The following is a 19,730-nucleotide window of genomic DNA, read 5'->3' on the forward strand; positions in this document are numbered from 1 at the left end:
TCTGACTTAGGTTGCATGGGACATCAGCAGGTCACCTTACCTGTCATGGAGATACCTGCCCAGGCCACACAGGTGCTCTATCTTAGGTTGGTGAGCGCCTCCAGTTAGGTTGGTGATCGCCACCCCCCCCAGGCATTACCCGTCTCTGAATACTCATTATCATATAGGCTCAATCGTGTGTAAGCTGCAGACTTAACTGCTGCCAAAGATCTCAAAATGGCACTGGGCTTGCAATCTGTGTTTTCGACACAGAAAAGACCAACAGAAGTCCTAACCCACCCATAGCCAGTAGGCTAAAGGCACCTGAGCCATTCCCTTCCTTAACGAGCCTTACTGTGAATTGGAGTCCTTGTAAGATGGTATCCCAAAAGTAAATGGAACTTGAGTTTATAAATTTATAATTTTCAAAGCCAATCGAAATGTATATAACTATTGAATTAAATTTATCATGCTCAATAGAATGAAAGATTAACTAACTGTGGTAGCTACTTTTGATGCCAGGGTCTCCACTGTGCTAGCTGTAGTAAGCAATTATGAAATGGCAATCCCAGAAACAGTAGCAGCGGTGGACGCCACTGCTATAACAGCAACAGCGGCAGCAACAATGTCAAGTTCTCTTCTGGAGCATGTGGACATCCACTGGTATGGATACAACTCCAGGAACACGAACCGCCAAGGCCCATTTTTCTTGATCCCAGCACGACTTTAAGCTGGCAGCTCTGCAAAAGAACAACTAAGAACCATAAAGAAAAAACAGGCAGCCAGGTGGTGGTGGTGCACACCTTTAAACCCAGCACTCGGGAGGCAGAGGCAGGCAGATCTCTGTGAGTTCGAGGCCAGCCTGGTGTCCAAAGCCAGTTTCCAGGAAAGGCGCAAAGCTACACAGAGAAACCCTGTCTCAAAAAACAAAGCAAAAACAAACAAACAAACAAAAAACAAAACAAAAAAGAAGAAAGGAAAAACAGGCAGCTCATAAGGAGCATAACTAATGGTCTTATTATGGCTACATTCAGGCTCATAAATTTTAAGGTATCTTCAAAGGGGGCTAAATGAATTTCAGGAGGCTAATAAATGTTGCACAGAGCCACTCCTGCAAAGTAGGTACTACACCAGCTTGAGGAGGATTGTGAAAATGAAAAAGCTAAGCTGGATTGCTACTGTTAACAAATGGAGGTCAGTGACCTTCAGGGTTATCCTTAATCTCTAAGTTGTCTGGGTGACACGTTCTCAGATATACTTGAAAAAGCAGTTACCCTACATTACCTTCTGGAGAATCCAACCGCATGGCTACAGTTCCTAGGCTTACATTAATGCTTGCCAAAGCTGGCCATATTGGGCTCTCAATCCCCATTGGCATCAGAAGGGGAGAGTTTTTCATGAAGGCCCAATACGTCTCTGTCATGTTGGGCTTCAGCAGCAGCCACAGGGCGTACACCACCTTCAGGAATCCAAAGAGCAACCTCATTGTCCTGAGGAAAGACATAAACAGAACCTGGGCCCACACCAACACCAGATCGGGTCTCCTCCAAGTGCCAGTAAAAAAGATCCTTCCATCGCTCCAGAGGGTGATTTGCAGCAGGAGACCTCCAGTGCTTATCTGCAGCGGATACTTCAGCAGAATCCACCGATAAAAAAAATTTAAAAATATAAAACAAGGGAAAGAATAGAATGTGGAGAGGAGGAATGATGAGTCCTAGTTCCCCTTTTTTTTACTTTAGTAAAATATGTTTGTTTGTTTTTAATAGCTCATTTTTTCTTTTATTTAAGTTATATTAATTTATTGAATAAAAAAAAAAAAAAAAAAATATCTGATTAGGTTCATGGTAAGCAGCAGTACCTGACTGCATGGCAGATATGCAGGCATCAGCAGTCTCTATCATATGAGGTTGTGGAGCGCCTCCAGTTAGGTTGGTGATCGCCACCCCCCCCAGGCATTACCCGTCTCTGAATACTCATTATCATATAGGCTCAATCGTGTGTAAGCTGCAGACTTAACTGCTGCCAAAGATCTCAAAATGGCACTGGGCTTGCAATCTGTGTTTTCGACACAGAAAAGACCAACAGAAGTCCTAACCCACCCATAGCCAGTAGGCTAAAGGCACCTGAGCCATTCCCTTCCTTAACGAGCCTTACTGTGAATTGGAGTCCTTGTAAGATGGTATCCCAAAAGTAAATGGAACTTGAGTTTATAAATTTATAATTTTCAAAGCCAATCGAAATGTATATAACTATTGAATTAAATTTATCATGCTCAATAGAATGAAAGATTAACTAACTGTGGTAGCTACTTTTGATGCCAGGGTCTCCACTGTGCTAGCTGTAGTAAGCAATTATGAAATGGCAATCCCAGAAACAGTAGCAGCGGTGGACGCCACTGCTATAACAGCAACAGCGGCAGCAACAATGTCAAGTTCTCTTCTGGAGCATGTGGACATCCACTGGTATGGATACAACTCCAGGAACACGAACCGCCAAGGCCCATTTTTCTTGATCCCAGCACGACTTTAAGCTGGCAGCTCTGCAAAAGAACAACTAAGAACCATAAAGAAAAAACAGGCAGCCAGGTGGTGGTGGTGCACACCTTTAAACCCAGCACTCGGGAGGCAGAGGCAGGCAGATCTCTGTGAGTTCGAGGCCAGCCTGGTGTCCAAAGCCAGTTTCCAGGAAAGGCGCAAAGCTACACAGAGAAACCCTGTCTCAAAAAACAAAGCAAAAACAAACAAACAAACAAAAAACAAAACAAAAAAGAAGAAAGGAAAAACAGGCAGCTCATAAGGAGCATAACTAATGGTCTTATTATGGCTACATTCAGGCTCATAAATTTTAAGGTATCTTCAAAGGGGGCTAAATGAATTTCAGGAGGCTAATAAATGTTGCACAGAGCCACTCCTGCAAAGTAGGTACTACACCAGCTTGAGGAGGATTGTGAAAATGAAAAAGCTAAGCTGGATTGCTACTGTTAACAAATGGAGGTCAGTGACCTTCAGGTTATCCTTAATCTCTAAGTTGTCTGGGTGACACGTTCTCAGATATACTTGAAAAAGCAGTTACCCTACATTACCTTCTGGAGAATCCAACCGCATGGCTACAGTTCCTAGGCTTACATTAATGCTTGCCAAAGCTGGCCATATTGGGCTCTCAATCCCCATTGGCATCAGAAGGGGAGAGTTTTTCATGAAGGCCCAATACGTCTCTGTCATGTTGGGCTTCAGCAGCAGCCACAGGGCGTACACCACCTTCAGGAATCCAAAGAGCAACCTCATTGTCCTGAGGAAAGACATAAACAGAACCCTGGGCCCACACCAACACCAGATCGGGTCTCCTCCAAGTGCCAGTAAAAAGATCCTTCCATCGCTCCAGAGGGTGATTTGCAGCAGGAGACCTCCAGTGCTTATCTGCAGCGGATACTTCAGCAGAATCCACCGATAAAAAAAATTTAAAAATATAAAACAAGGGAAAGAATAGAATGTGGAGAGGAGGAATGATGAGTCCCTAGTTCCCCCTTTTTTTTACTTTAGTAAAATATGTTTGTTTGTTTTTAATAGCTCATTTTTTCTTTTATTTATTTATTTATTTATTTATTTATTTTTTAAGATTTATTTATTTATTATGTATAGAGCATGTATGACTGCAGGCCAGAAGAGGGCATCAGATCTCGTTATAGATGGTTGTGAGCCACCATGTGGTTGCTGGGAATTGAACTCAGGACCTCTGGAAGAGCAGTCAGTGTGCTCTTAACCTCTGAGCCATGTCTCCAGCCCTTTTTTTTATTTTTAAAAACTAATTTATTTTTCTATTATCAGCTTGATACAGTATGTATTCTTATCTTAATAGTGAAATGTTTCATTGAGGCTTGCTCAGTAATTGAGTAAAACCAAAACTTATTATAAGCCACAGTCGTCCTAGGTCTCCCATGCTATATATATAGCCTCCATGGTTCTGTGGGTTGTAGTCTGATTGTTCTTTATTTTATATCTAGAATCCACTTATGAATGAGTACATACCATGTTTGTTTTTCTGGGTTTGGGTTACCTCACTCAGGATGATTTTTTTCTAGTTCCATCCATTTGCCTGCAAATTTCATGCTTTCATTGTTTTTCTCTGCTGAGTAGTACTCTATTGTGTATATGTACCACATTTTCTTAATCCATTCTTCAGTTGACGGGCATCTAGGTTGTTTCCAGGTTCTGGCTATTACAAGTAGTGCTGCTATGAACATAGCTGAGCATGTATCTTTGTGGTATGAATCAGCATTCCTTGGGTAGATGCCCAAGAGTGGGATGGCTGGGTCTTGAGGTAGTTCGACTCCTAATTTTCTGAGAAACCACCATACTGATTTCCACAGTGGTTGTACAAGTTTACATTCTCACCAACAGTGGAGGGGTGAGTGTTCCCTTTGCTCCACATCCTCTCCAACATTGGCTGTCATTGGTGTTTTTGATCGTAGCCATTCTGACAGGTGTAAGGTGGTATCTCAGAGTCGTTTTGATTTGCATTTCTCTGATGATTAAGGATGTTGAGCATTTCTTTAGATGTCTTTCAGCCATTTGTAGTTCTTGTTTTGTGAATTCTCTGTTTAGCTCTTTAGCCCATTTTTTAATTGGACTGTTCAGTACTTTGATGTCTAGTTTCTTGAGTTCTTTATATACTGTGGAAATCAATCCTCTGTCAGATGTGGGGTTGGTGAAGATCTTTTCCCATTCTGTAGCCTGTCTTTTTGTCTTTTTGACCGTGTCTTTTGCCCTGCAAAAGCTTCTCAGTTTCAAGAGGTCCCATTTATTTAAACAGTAGCATTTTATAGACACTTTCAAAACTGCTTTCCAATCATAGTAAGTCACAAATACCCTTAACTTTAGAGGTAAGCACTCCTCTTTTTTGTTTGTTTGTTTCTATGCCTTTGAGACAGGGTTGTGCTCTGTAGCTTGGGTACATTCTCACTCTATAGCCTAAAGGACCCTCAGATTCTCCATCTTGCCTCATCCTCACAAATGCTAAGATTATGGCATCCACCTGGCTAGGAACTGTCTCTTCCGTTTTGTAGACATGAAAATTTAGGGCATTGAAAGGTTAAATAACCAGATCAAAATCACAAACTTGGACCATGGTAGAGTTGAGGTAGGAACCTACCCAGTTTGATTCTTAACCTCAGTGATGGACTTCATTATGGCATTTTTAGACATGTATCATTATACCTAATTCGTATTTGTTTTCCTTCTGCCTTCATACTTCCTCTTTCTCATGTAGTCTTCCTTCTGTGTTCATGTTATATATACATATAAATAGATATCTATAGTTAAATCTAGATTCTGCATATAAGAGACATCTATGTTTGGTCTGTTTATCCCTATATTCTACTCCCTTTAGACCTTTTGTGTGTGCGTGTGCGTGTGCGTGTGTGTGTGTGTATGTGTGTTTTAGGTCTAGGTTCTGCATCTGAGAGAAAAATGGAATATTTGTCTGAATTTGGCTTTTTTCACTGATGGTCTCTAGTTCCATCCATTTTCTGGAAAATGACATTGCAATATTTATGATTGAATAAAATCCCATTGGTCTAGACAGCATATTTCCTTTGTCAGTGTGTATGTTGATGGATGTCTAAGATGGTTCTGTACCTTGGCTGTTCTGACAGAGCAGCGAGAACTGTGGATGTGCAGGTAGGTATCCCTGCATGCTGACTTAGACGCGCTGAAGTGGTGGTGATAGCCAGAACGTGTGGTAGTTCTACTTTTAGTTTTTGCGCAACCTCCATCCTGATTTCTATAGCATCATACAAGGGTTTTTACAGTTTAAGTGTGTGTGTGTGTGTGTGTGTGTGTGTGTGTGTGTGTGCGCGCGCGCACGCACACACAGGCCACAGCCAATGTGTGGAGGCTGGAGAACATCTTAGGGCAGCCAGCTGTCTCTTCTCACCACGTGAGTCCTGGGGAGGGAGCTCAGGTCCTCGGACTTGGAGGCAGGCCCTTGCCCTAGTGAGCCACCCCAGCTGTCTTCCTTGGCTTTTTTTTTTTTTTTTTTTTTGTAGCTTTGCGCCTTTCCTGGAACTCACTTGGTAGCCCAGGCTGGCCTCGAACTCACAAAGATCCGCCTGCCTCTGCCTCCCGAGTGCTGGGATTAAAGGCGTGCGCCACCACCGCCCGGCCTTCCTTGGCTTTTTTGATGATAGCCATTCTAATCGGGCCCCTTGGTTCTTCGTACCCACGGTTGTGTTGTAGCTTGCTTTCCTTCTTCTGTCTTTCTTTGCTGTGTATTCTTTACCATTGCTTCTTTCTCTCGTCTTTTTTTGTTTTGTTTTGTTTTTTTGAGACAGGGTTTCTCACTGTAACAGTCCTGGCTCCCCTAGAACTCACTTTGTAGACCAGACTGGTCTCGAACTCACGGAGATCCTCCTGCCTGTGTGTGTGCTACCACCACCCGGCTCTTTCTCTCATCTTTAAAGCATGTGGTGACAGTGCCCTGTGTTCCATTCCACTGTTGACTTTCTATTGCTTTCTCTTTGGTCTCCAGCCCATTGCCTGGTTTTCATGGGATAGCGCCGCCCTATACCTTATCTAGTCCTTGTGCTTAAGCCTTCGCTTCCTGATGCTGTTCGTCTTCTTCATGCTCATTCCCTAGGGCCATCAAGATCCCCCTTTTTCCTACTCTTATCTGTGCAGTGTGTTTGACCCTGGAGATACAGCTAGATCGTGACTTTTTCTAGCCAGTGTCTATCTCAGATCTTGCATTTATCAGTACTAGGTGTGTGGTAGACTAAATATTTCTTCATTCTCATACTTTTTAGCTCTGTGCAGTTTCAGAGTTTGCCTTGTGCCAGGAGGTGCTGACACATGCCTTTAATCCCAGCACTCAGGAGGCAGAGCCAGGCGGATCTCTGTGAGTTCAAGGCCAGCCTGGTCTACCAAGTGAGATCCAGGACAGGCACCAAAACTACACAGAGAAATCCTGTCTCAAAAAAAAAAAAAAAAAAAAAAAGAGTTTGCCTTGTGATCATAGAATACTCATGTTTGTGACTAACAGGTCTTCTTCCCTGATTGTTAAGTGTGCATCACTTTTCTTTCCAGTTCGGGTCTGTGTTTTTAGTGAGTAGAGATAATGCACGTGCTCTCACTGTTTTCCTGTGTGAGTTGCAATTGAAATGCAGTTTTCATAGTTATAGGTAGTCCTGTACCCATCCCCGTGAAGATTGCTGTACTCTGAATGCAACAGTAGTTAATTTCATGATTCGAGGCGAAAGGAGAACAGTTGAAATATGAAGTGGTAGCTTAGTGTTCTGAGGAGTAGAGCGGCAACGATATGAAGAGTGACAGTGAGTGAGATGCCTGGGATCACGTCACTCCACGGGCCAGGCTGCTGAGTTTCGTGCTAGAGTCTCCTCTATGTGAATAGTGATGACAATTCCAGGTAATGGAGAGTGGTGGAAAGTTAGATGAGACCTGGAAGTAAAGTACTTCATAGAGTACTGTCACACAGTGCTAATTATTGTCTTCTAAGTCTGAGCTTTCACAAATATTAAGTGTCAGAAAGGCAGACGCTCATTTCTAAATGTTGAGTTCTTAAAAACATAGTCATACATAGCTTAATGGTGGGGCTGTGGTCTGAGAAACATGTCATTAGGCTATTTCATTACTGTGCAGGCATCGCAGCATACATAACCCAAGGCAGTTAGGATGGGGTGATACGATCTCAGGGGGACCACTGTCAAACAAATGGTCTTGTTGACCGAAATGTCATTATGCTGTGTATGATTTATTACTAGAAAAATCCCCCGCGGTTTGGAGTTGGACTTCTGCCTGTTCTTAAGTCCTTTTCTCTTTTTGGTTCACAGCTCTTACCACTCCGTTTTTACAAAGCCTCACTACCAGAGCACTATGAATGTGAATGACCTCAAACTCAGGCTGTCCAAAGCCGGGCAAGAGCACCTGCTGCAGTTTTGGAATGAGCTGGAAGAAGCCCAGCAGGTAGACCTTTATATGGAGCTCCAGGCCATGAACTTCGAAGAGCTGAACTTCTTTTTCCAGAAGGCCGTTGGAGGATGTGATCATTCCTCTCACCAAGAAAAGGTGGATGCTCGGATGGAGCCTGTGCCCCGAGAGGTGCTGGGCAGTGCCACCAGAGATCAAGACCAGCTGCAGGCCTGGGAGAGTGAAGGTACCGAGCACGGCTCATGTCTCACACAGACCTTGTGAGATACGCTGAAATTATTCAGATGCTGGCTCATCTAGCTAACACTGCGTCTGTCAGCACTAGACACCAGGTGACCTGCTGGCAAGTGACAAACGGCCTTGCCGAGGCGGCTACAGTGTCTGCCATTGCTGATCTGCTTGAATTATTGATGCTTGGCTTCAAAGCTCTTCTGATACTAGTCTTTATTTGGCCTCAGTCTCTTTTTGTCTTTAATTCTATACCTTTGCGGGCTTATTTCCCCTGAAATGTTGTGGCACAAGTTTAATGTTCCAGTTTAATCTGCTTTCATCTGAACCTGTCTTAACCTGGCTCATGCCTGTATTTCCAGTTTTGTTTCCTTCTCTATTACTCCCCATTCCTATTGCTGCACGTGTTTTAGCTGAGGCAAATCATTCACCTTCCCTGGGTATTCTGTTATGCATTTCCTCCTGTGTTTGTGTTTATTGTTAGCTTGGTCTGGCCTGTGCTTTTCTTTGCCTAGTGGGTCACCTTGAAGGTCATGGAGTTGTGCAGGCAGTGGTTCTGCTGCTGTGGACTCTGTTTCATTTGTAGGGTACTAGAGATTGAACCCAGGGCCTTCCGCATGCTGGGGAAAGACTCTGCCACCGAGCTACACCTCTAGACAGGGTTTAAACTCACTCTGAAGGCCAGGAAGGCTTTGAACTCGAAGCCCTTCTGCCTCAACCTCCTGAGTAGCTGGAGTTACAGGCCCAAGTCTTGCACTCATTCTTTAAAATTGTTTTCTTTGTTTTTATTTTATATTTATGAGTGTTTTGCCTTCATGTGTGCCTGTACACTACTTGTGTGCAGTACCTTCAGAGGCTAGAGACGGGCGTCAGACCCCCTGAGACTGAAGTTTCAGATGGTTGGGAGTTATTATGTAGGTGCTAGGAATTGAGCTCAGGACCTCTGTAAGCGCAATCCATGCTCTAAACCGCTGAGCCATCACTCCAGCTGCCTTACTCATTCTTTAAGATCCACATACTTGCTATTTTCAATGCTTTCTTCCTTGTACCATGTTGGACTTAGTTGTTTATGCTTGCGTTTGGTTCCACCTTTAATAATAGCTGTTTGCGTTTGTCTTCCTCATTGTGTCATACATTTTTGAAGAATAGCCCATGTCCTGATTGTCATGTATGTCAGACATCATATAGGAGGAAAATTCTCAGTTATACATTGATCAATATTGTGTGTTGAATTTTTCCAAAGGTGTCTTGTTCAAAACATATACTATAATTTATTCTCATGTCTAGTACTAATTTATACTTTTGAGAATGGCAGACTATCTCAACTGTAGCTTTTTGGTAGAGTTGAAAGCTTTGTTTTTGTAATCTAGTACTCTTCTGTAATAAGAAGTTTGCTAACTATCATACCCTAGGCCCATGCATTAGTTACTTTTGCATAACTCTGATGAAACACCAGACAAGTCAGTTTAGAGGAAGAACTGTATGTTTTGGGTGACAGTTTCAGAGAGTTCCCTCCATCCTGATCGGGAGGCTTATGGGAGCAGAGCAGTTCACGTCATGGCTGACCTGGAAACAAGGAGAGAAGCAGGCCTGTGCTGCACCGGTTCCTTCTTCCCCTTTTATTCTGTTGGGCTCCACACATAGGACAGTGTCCTCCTCCTGCTCAGTGAGACTTCTTTCCCTGTATTTAATCTTCTCTGGAAATACCTTCCAGATGTACCCAGAAATGCACCAGTCTCCTAGGTGATTCTAGACCAGTCAGACTGACAGTGAAGACAGACCAGTGTGGCAGGTTTGCTCAGCTCCCAGCCCCCAAATCAGGGCACAGAGACTTACTAGTTATGAATGCTCGGCCTCAGTTTTGGCTTGTTTCTGGCTAGCTTTTTAAATTTAAATTAACCTGTTTCTCTTCATCTATCTTTTGCCTCGGGGCTTCTTACCTGTCTTTCATTCTGTATGCCTTATTTTCTTGCTTCCTCCCTGTCTGGCTGGCACCCCCCTGGCTGCTCCTCCTCTTTCTCCTCCTCTGTTCTTCCTCTAGCCTAGATTCCTCCTCCTAATTACTCTCTCTGCCCACCAGCCCTGCTTATCCCTCTACTGTCTGGCCACTCAGCTTTTTATTAGGCTAATCAGGTGCCTTAGGCAGGCAAGGTGAAACAGCAACACATCTTTACATAGTTAAACAAATGCAGCATAAACAAAAGCAACATATCTTTACATAGTTAAACAAATGCAGCATAAACATGCAGCACGTCTTCACATAGTTAAGCAAATAGTCTATTCCACAACAGACCAACACAACCTTTGAGTGTCTATACTTCTTATTAAATCTCTGCCTCATTTTCTTAACTGAATGAACAAATGAGACTAATCTATTTTATTATAGAATTGAATATCAAATATCAGAAATTACCTGTAACTATATCAGATTTTTATTTTCTTATATTACCTAGTTGTATACATGTTTACTTTTTAAAAATAAGTCACTTGCTTTTATTTTATATGCATTGGTGTTTTTGCCTTCATGTATGTCAGTGTATGTCTGTGTGAGGGTACTGGATCCTTTGGAACTGGAGTCACATACAGTTGTGAGTTGCCATGTGGTTGCTGGGAATTGAACTCAGGACCTCTGGAAGAACAGTCAGTGCTCTTAACCGCTGAGCCATCTCTCCAGCCCCGTGTTTGCTTCCGTAGATGTCATAGCTACGGAATATTCCGTAGAATAATGTCATAGCTACAGTTGTATATCGGTGGCTAGTTTTGCCTTTGACTCCTCGAAAAGGAAGGTAACTGGCATCGTTGGCATTCACTGTACCTCTGTCTCCCTCTAGGCTGACAGATGTATTGATTTTAAACTGTGTTCTGAAGTCCCAGGGAGTTCAGTCTAGGAGAGCTGTTTGATTTAGAGAAGAGGAAGCAGATTCTAACTAGGCAGGTCTCTAACCTTTCACATCTCTCCTAGTAGTTAGACTTCCTTCTGTTCTGTGTATTTAATCATTCTAGGAGACTTTATTAAAAAAGATTCAGAGGTTAAAAAGAGCAGCTTGGGAATGCCTTTCAGATCTGAAATGTTCAGGCCTGCCTAACCTAGCCTCTTATCGAGAATTGGGCAGGGCCACTAAGGAGCGAGTGGGGAGTTTGGGTGCTGCCCCGACTTACCCTGGCTTAGGAATCACTAACTGCCCTCCTCTCGGATTTCAGAGTCAACTCGGCTCCTCCAGGCCAGAAGTGACATGGGCTTCTCTCCTATCCCAGCTGCCCACCGTGTTTTCCTTAGCACTTGAGGAGGGTGGAGCCTTAGCATTGACACTTCAGGAATCTTACATAATGGCCACAAGCAACATCAGGGCATCCTTCAGTTTGAGTCTTCTTTAGCTTTTTATAAAGTGCGTAGAACTAATCCACATTTATGGTTTTTAATTTAAAGTATAATCCACAGTTGTTAGAACCATGTATGGCCCAAGAGGGAGCAGAGCAAACTTCCTTGGCTCTGTATCCGGGAACAGTATTTATTTGTGGCTTAACAGCAGGGTGGAGATTCGTAACTGACTTTGTATCCTTCTCACTTAGCCAGAAATTGCTGTGTGTTTGGCCACTCGTAGCAAAAGAGAGTTCTGCAGTTACTAATCAGAGGGAAGAGATTGCTGTTGTGAAGACTAGAGCACTGTGTTGTATATCCTCTGAAGAATCTCATAATGTCTCAAGGACAATTTTGTCTTCTTCATGATGATGGAAAAAGTATTTTATAGTAGTTTCAAAATGTTGGTTTATTGAAATGATATTGAACATTTGAAACCAAGGGTAGACAATCATCTCTTAGGAGTTAATATGTAATCTCCTTGTTGAAGAGAGCTCTTAGTTTAATTTGAGTTTCAAAGGTTTCTGGCTACACATACATAGTGTAACATAGAGCTGCTGGGAACTGTTGAGATCTTGAAAGAGAAGCAATTAGAAGCTTTGAGAAGAATGCCATTTTAGTAAAGATAAACTGGGAAAATATGACTGATTAATATGAAATATCCTTTATTTAAAATGCATATTTAATTAAATACAGGTGAATCTCCCACTACTATACTAACAACTATTCAGTGTTGCCCCTTTTCTTGCCATGTGGCTATTTCCTAGGCATTAGAGTGGCGCTGGAAATGGATGCTAGGACCTTGCTGCATCCCAGTACCGGTCTCTTCACTTTATATTAAAGGGTGGTAGAAAGGTAACTGTCTTGTGGAGAAGAAATGTATTCATAACACTGTCTCCTAATTTTTCTTAAATCTAGTATAGTAATGTTGTAATAGATTTGTTTTATTTTAAAAGTAGTACATACTTATCTTACAGAAATTAGAAAATACTAAACTGTCAAAGGAAAAAATACAAATTTCTGCCATTCCATAATCCAGAGAAAAGTAACCACAGTAATCTCTTATAGTATTTTCTTTTACATGTACACATAGGATATCTTTTTGTAGAACTTTATATAGACTGATTATGAAATAGTTGAAGTATATTAACATATTTTGAGACAAATAATAGTGAATACCTACATATGTTACTTTGACTAAAAATTAGTATTTTTTGATTTTTGTTTCCTCCCTTTTATTCCCTTTTTTCTTTGCTATATTTTAAAGCAAACCCCAAATATATTGCTTTTATCATCAGAGTTCAATATATGATTTTAAATATGTATCCAATGCCAAACATATGGTCTCTCAACCCACACTAATCACAGTGCCTTTGTTTAGTGCCTGGTGAAATGCATGGTAATGCCTTAGTTTATAAAATGAGTTCAGATCGAGTGTCCTTGATTAGTCTACTTTTTGTGCTTAGAGCACCTTGGGAAGCAGTTCAGTTGTAACATTAATGTGATGACTATATATGCCTGTAGTCCTAGTGCATGGATGTGGAGGCAGGGGGATGAATAGTTCAAGTCCATTTTTGACTGTAAAAGGGAGTTTGAGGCCAGCATGAGCTGTGTGAAGACCTTGTCTCAGAAAAGCCAAGCCAAGCCAAGCCCCTTGTGTTTCAGCATTATTTCTGACTACTGTCTTGGGTAATTTTCCTTTGTTTCCACTGGTTGAATCGCCTGTTGATAGCCCTTGGCTTCTCCCGGAGTGCTCAGAATGTAAATGGTAGTTCTGCTGTGCTCTGATTCAGAAGTACCGGTGAGACCTTGTTTTAGGCACCTGTCCAAGTTAGAGCACTGGAGAGGAACTAGTCCAACCAGGAAGTTATGCAGGAAGTGTTTGACCTTTAACAAACCAGAGTAAACCCTGTTTCTTGTAATGTTGTCAAGAAGAGTGGTCAGGTTTCCTGGGCTCACAGTGCATGGATCTCCAAAGAGAGATGTTCTCCAGACTTGGAACTGTCTTACACTCTTAATAATTTTTTTCTGTCTGTGTTAAAATCCTTCCTGTAAGAAAGTCTAATTGTTGGTTCGTATTAGGAAGATGTGAAAAAGAGAGTAAAGGGATGTGATTTTTTTCAGACTTTTCATATTTCCAAAGAATCTTGAGGACATATGTAATATAATATATTTAAAAATTTTTTGAAACAAGGTTTTGCTGTGGTGACTAAGCTGGTCTTGAACTCCTGTTTCAGTGTCCAAGTGCTGGGATTACAAGTGTGAAGCACCATGCACAGCCTGCTTTAAGATATGAAAAATTTGTAGTTTCCTGTTACTTGGCCAAGTACATTTATGGTCAGTTAGTTTTTTCAAATGCTGCCCATATGAAATATATGCTGTTGCCATATAGTTTGAAATAATGTATCATTGCTTTATACCTAGAAGAAATCACTGAATTTTATTTGACTACTTAATTTCCAGCAGTATTTTCTCTGTCATTATAAGAAAGATAGTATTTTTAGTACTACATACTTGTGATAAGCACTGAAGCATTACTGTAGTTACGAGGCTGGAAAAGCTGTTCCCTTCAGCCAAGGCACTCACTCCCCATTGGATTCTGTGAACAACTACATGAATGCTTTTGATTTGGAACTGTCCTGGTCTTGGTTTTCTCCATAGACTGCTTTTTCTCCTTCCATTTTTCTCTGTCCACTCAAAGGCTAGACTCAAGAGCATGAAGAATACAGAAACCCTTTGTGCAAGTATATTTTATATGTGTGTAGTGAATGCACATAAGTATGTGAGTGTCTGAACCCATGCATGCACATGCACAGGCCAGGCCATCCAAGCATTTTCTGATAATGCTCTCCACCTTATTGCCTTGAGAGAGGGTCCCTTTATGAAGTTCACCTTTTCTGCTAGGTAGGCTGGCTGGGTAGGCTGGTTGGCCAGTGAGCTTTTGGGATCCATCTGTCTCCTCCAGTGCTGGGGTTACAGGCGTGAAGTCATTCCTAGCTTTTAATGTGCATGCTAGAGATTTGAATTCAGGCCCTTCTGCATACAGAGCAAATTCTCTCACCACTGAGTCATCTCTCATCCATAGAAAACCTTTTTATTAAATTACAATATATGGATTATATTATATCTATAATCATATATCATTATATTATAATAGTGGTTGTTAAATGGAGGCAAGATGCACATAAAAATATTTTAATCTGGAATGTGCAACTGGTGGTCACAATCCCCGTTGTCTCTCCTGTGATGACCAGACTGGGTACACACCCGCAGGTGGAAAGAACTGAAGAGTGACAGGGGCTGGAGAGATGGCCCAGTGGTTAAGAGCACTTGACTGCTCTTCTAGAGGACCTGGGTTCAATTCCCAGCACCCACATGGCAGCTCACATCTGTCTGTTACTCCAGTTCCAGGGGACCAGGCACCCATGGCAAAACATCAATGCACATAAAATAAAAATTAAAAAAAAAAAAAAAAGAGTGACAAGCCGGGTCTAGGAAACACATGCTGATTACTTGAGTAAAGGATGATGTTACCGTGGGCTGTTAATTGTAGAAACACTAAAGCTGAAACACCTGGGAACTGGAACAAAGCAGGAGTTTAGGGACATGGTCAAGGCGGAAGAACTTCCTGGGGACATGGTCAAGGCGGAAGAACTTCCTGGGGACATGGTCAAGGCGGAAGAACTTCCTGGGGACATGGTCAAGGCGGAAGAACTTCCTGGGGACATGGTCAAGGTGGAAGAACTTCCTGGGGACATTTTGATAACTGGTTGCAGCTGAAACCAGTTAAAAGTGGTGTTGATGGCATCGGGTGAGCTGGTGTTAAAGGTGGAGCTGCCTGGGGGCCCAAGGGGGCTTTGGAGTGAAGTAGCTGAGGGAAGTAATGTTCTTTCAGACTAAAAGTGAAAATGAAAAGATTAGGAAGAGTGGAAAAAGACACATTAACAGGAAGGCAACTCAAAATGTATACCGAGTGTGGAGAATACATAGTGCAAAAAGAACGAAGCCTTGGTCTGAGATGTGTGTGCGCAAAAGGTGTTCAGAAGTAGGTCTGATTCTGGACACCTGGAGGTCCAGACTGCAGTTCTCCGTCTCCAGTTCTGATCTGTCACAAAGACTGACCTAATCAGACGTGAGGCTGTTGATGAACTTTCCCCACTTAAGTTACCCCATTTAGTCTCCTTAATTTCAGCTTCTTATAAGGTACAATTAAATTATATAGAAATAATAACAGAAATTATCTTGTTTAGGCAAGCAAAAAAGAAAATTAAATCTTAGCTAGCTAAGGGTACTTTAAGGGTGAAAGTTATGGAAACATAATATGCTTTGAATAATTTAAAAAATTAGCTCGTGGCTGCTGAAGGAGGGGAGGTCCTTGGACTGTAGTTATTAAAGAAAAATTGTGCACTCAGAACTGGAGGGGACTCTGGTTTTATAGAGGTATTAGTGTTTAAATTCTTATCATACCTAGTATATTATCTTTGTGAAAACCTAATATACAAAATACATAAAGTATAAAGTTAGCAAATTAGATAAAATTCATGCTACCTATGGATTTGAAAACAATGATATAATCATCCATTGGTATTGTGGGGTGGTTCATTCTAGCCGTTCCTCACTCCCATCCCAAAATCTGTGAATGTTTATGTCCCTTATATAAAATGATGCTGTGTTTGCATATAACATACATATGTCCTTCCCCTTATTGTAAATAACTTCTGGAGTATTCATAATGTCCAGTGTAGTGTACATGCTGTGTAGCTAGAGTTTTCCTGCCTGGCCCACAGTCAAGACAAATCTCTCTCACCCACCAGTCCCACAGCCGCTCAGACCCAACCAAGTAAACACAGAGACTTATTTTGCTTACAAACTGTATGGCCCTGGCAGGCTTCTTGCTAACTATTCTTATATCTTAAATTAATCCATTTCTACAAATCTATACTTTGCCACGTGGCTCATGTGTCTTACTGGTACTTTACATCTTCCTTGTCCTGGCAGCGGCTGCGGGCCGTCTCCTTCTGCCTTCCTGTTCTTTTATTTCTCCTCTCTGTTAGTCCTGCCTATACTTCCTGCCTAGCCATGGCCAATCAGGTTTTATTCATTGACCAATCAGAGCAACTTGACATACAGACCATCCCCCAGCACAGCCAAGTGCAGACCATCTCAGACACCTGCACTCAGGCCCGTGGTCCTAATCATCCTCTATGTGGACCTACTGGGTAAAGCCACGAGGAACCCGAGAACGGGCTCCCACAGGACATACAGAACATCCCACGGCAATGCTGTGCACATGACTAGTTGTCACAGTGCTGCTTAGGGAAGAAAACAGTATACATGCTTAGTACAAACACAATTTTTTCTTTTGATTAAAAAATTTATTTTAAGATTATTTGTGTGTGTGTGTGTGTGTGTGTGTGTGTGTGTGTGTGTGTGTGTGTGCGCGCGCGCGCACCAGAGGCATTGGAATCCCCTTGGAGTTGGAGTTACAGGGCAGTTGTGAGCTACCTGGGAACTGAACTTGGGTCTTCTAGAAGAACAGCGCTGAACAGCTGAGATCCAGCTCTAGAAAAATATCTTAATTTTAATATTTTATTGAAGCCTCTGTAGTTTTTGGTATTTGAATGGGTTGCCTAAACTTAATTCTGTATGTTGAATTAATGGAAGTTTTGTGATACAAGTATTTTCTTTTCCAGGACTTGCCCAGATTTCTCAGAACAAAGTAGCAGTTCTTCTTCTAGCTGGTGGGCAGGGGACAAGACTTGGAGTTGCGTATCCCAAGGGCATGTATGATGTTGGCTTGCCATCCCACAAGACGCTTTTTCAGATTCAAGCAGAACGTATTCTGAAGCTCCAGCAGTTAGCTGAAAAACAGTTTGGCAACAAGTGCGTCATCCCATGGTAAGCCAAGTCTCATGTTGAAACATCTGTTTTATAACATTCAAAACATATATGAACTTACAAGGAGACACACTTCCTGTTACCAGTGGTCTTCTTTGGAAGTGTAATTCTCTGTGTATGTTATAGCTATCTATATGACCTCAGTGGCTGTACGAGGCAGTACACACACACACACACACACACACACACACACACATATATATTCTTTAATTTTTACACCCCTCACTGAGCACCTACAAATTCCTTCCAGTACCCAGTAAACCCTCAGTTCAGAGATGTCCTACTGATGGAGATGGATAGCCTGTATGGTCTTGGCTTTCCGATTGAAAACCAGTTTCCCGAAATCTGAAGGTGTTGCTTTATTGTTTCTGGCATTGCCGTGATCCCTAATCATTTTCTTTGTTTCCTCTTTCAAGCTTTTGGGGCTGCTTCTGTATAGTGTCTGAAATTTCATGATAAGATGGTATGGGTCTGTTCTGGGTGCCCGTTAGGCTTTTTCAGGTCCGTAAGTACAGATCATCTGGTTCCTACTCCCCTTCCCCACCTCTTCCATGCACACCCCAGAGATGAAAGCTACTTTGATTTCTCTGCTGTGGGTCACACCTCTACTAGTGTGCAGTATGCAGGGCCTCTGTCTTGGTCACTTCCTCCTAAGCACCATGACAAGCACTTCTGTTCAGCCTTTCACTTTCTCAGAGCAGTTTTGGAGGGTAGTATGTTTTGAGTGGGAAGCAGCTGTGCATTTGACATCCCTCAGGGCCCTGATCTCATGACTTCAGTCCCATATGACCAACGAAACTGTTGGTTTTTCTGTCTCCCAGCAACAGTGTCTGGTGCTAGTGCAGATTGCCTAGCCTGTACCAGCATCAGAAAAGACTGTCAGGACAAAGCAGCTGCTTACCCTAATTCCCCTTTGGAAGATCCTCCACCACTACCACTCCGGCCCGGGAGGAGCGGGGGCGGGTTTCAGGTCTGAATCCAGCTGCTCTGCAGCTCTCTGAACCCTTTGAAGACATGGTTTTTGGAATAATTTTCCAAGATGTTCAAGTTCTTCTCAAGTATTGGGATGCTGTGAACTCCATCCCTTCATCTTGATTCCTGTGGCGGTTTTGAGGGACATCTGTGTTCTCTGCAGCCAAGCATGTTATTTATAACCCTGGTTTCTACTTGGTGGATTTTTTCTTTCTCTCTTTCCTCTTTTTACAGTGTTCCATTTCTGTTCTTATACAGAGCAGTTTCTCACCTTTTATATTTGTCTAAAACAAAGAATTGCAGCCCGGCTTATTACAAAGGTCAAACTTCCCAGAACGATTGGTTTAACAGACCTGCTTAGTTTTATGTATGGGTGTTTTGCCTTTTTGTATGTCTATGCGCTACACACTTGCAGAGGCCAGAAGGCCTCAGGTCCTCTGGAAATGAGTTATAGTGGTTAACTACCAAGTGAGTGCTGGGAACCAAACTTGAGTCTTCTGTAAGAGCAAGTGCTCTTAACCTGTGAGTCATCTCTCCAGCCCCCTTCTTCATCATCTTACTTATTCAATAATTACTAATTGGGTTACTGTTTCTAAGCACTTAGTATTGATCAGTAACCGAAACAAAAATCCCAACTTTTATGTAGTTTATATTCTAATTAGGTCCTGAACTACTATAGTTTCTAATTGTAGTTTTAGATAGGCTTTTTTCCCTATGCCACTCTATCATAAATTCAGTTAAAATATTTCTTTTAATTTTTTAATGTATATAAGTGTTTTGCCTGCATATATGTCTAAGTACCCTTATGTGTGCCCAATGCCCAGGGATACAGGAAGAGGCACTCGATTCCTAGAACTGGAGTTAGAGACAATGTGAGCCACCATGTGTATACTGAGAAGTGAACAATGTCCTCTGAAGAGCAGACAGTGGTCTTAGCTGTTGAGCCATCTCTTGAGACCCTGAATTCAAGTTTTGTGGCAATCAGATGTATAATTTTACTTCTGTGATTATAACTGGGTGGTGATCAGAGTCCAGGGTCTGTTTCAGATTTTAGTAAGAACTGTAGGAGAACATTAGCCTGTAGTATCACTGTCCTCTTTTGTCCTCTATTTAGAATAAAACTTGTAATTTTAGCATACACTTTCACAGAGTTCTAAATGCCTACATATGCCTCTAGATACTGCTTCTCTGCTTCTGGAAGCATGTTTGATATTGTTAGAGGCTGATTTTGTCATAAGGATTGATAGAATTTCTGGAAGAAACACAACAGCTAATTAATGTGTCTTAGCCAGAAACAAGATGAAGTGAGTCAAATAAGGAAGCAGGCGCTCTCACAAATTCTCCATAGCCTAGAA

The 19,730-nt window shown here is 42.0% G+C and overlaps 1 protein-coding gene across 3 annotated transcripts in view; it reads left to right on the forward strand.

Moving 5' to 3' along the window:
* The window catches only part of Uap1 (UDP-N-acetylglucosamine pyrophosphorylase 1), a 41,589-nt gene that overhangs the window by 3,684 nt on the left and 18,175 nt on the right, over positions 1-19,730 (forward strand). For all 3 annotated transcript variants that reach the window (XM_028864343.2, XM_028864345.2, XM_037211283.1), the window contains exons 2-3: positions 7,823-8,145; positions 17,199-17,403. In XM_028864343.2, coding sequence (XP_028720176.1) covers positions 7,866-8,145; positions 17,199-17,403 — 485 coding nt within the window. In that variant the 5' untranslated portion in view covers positions 7,823-7,865. The remainder of the gene's footprint in view (positions 1-7,822; positions 8,146-17,198; positions 17,404-19,730) is intronic.

The sequence above is a fragment of the Peromyscus leucopus genome, chromosome 15 (assembly GCF_004664715.2).
Source record: "Peromyscus leucopus breed LL Stock chromosome 15, UCI_PerLeu_2.1, whole genome shotgun sequence".
Classification (NCBI taxonomy): Eukaryota; Metazoa; Chordata; class Mammalia; order Rodentia; family Cricetidae; genus Peromyscus; species Peromyscus leucopus.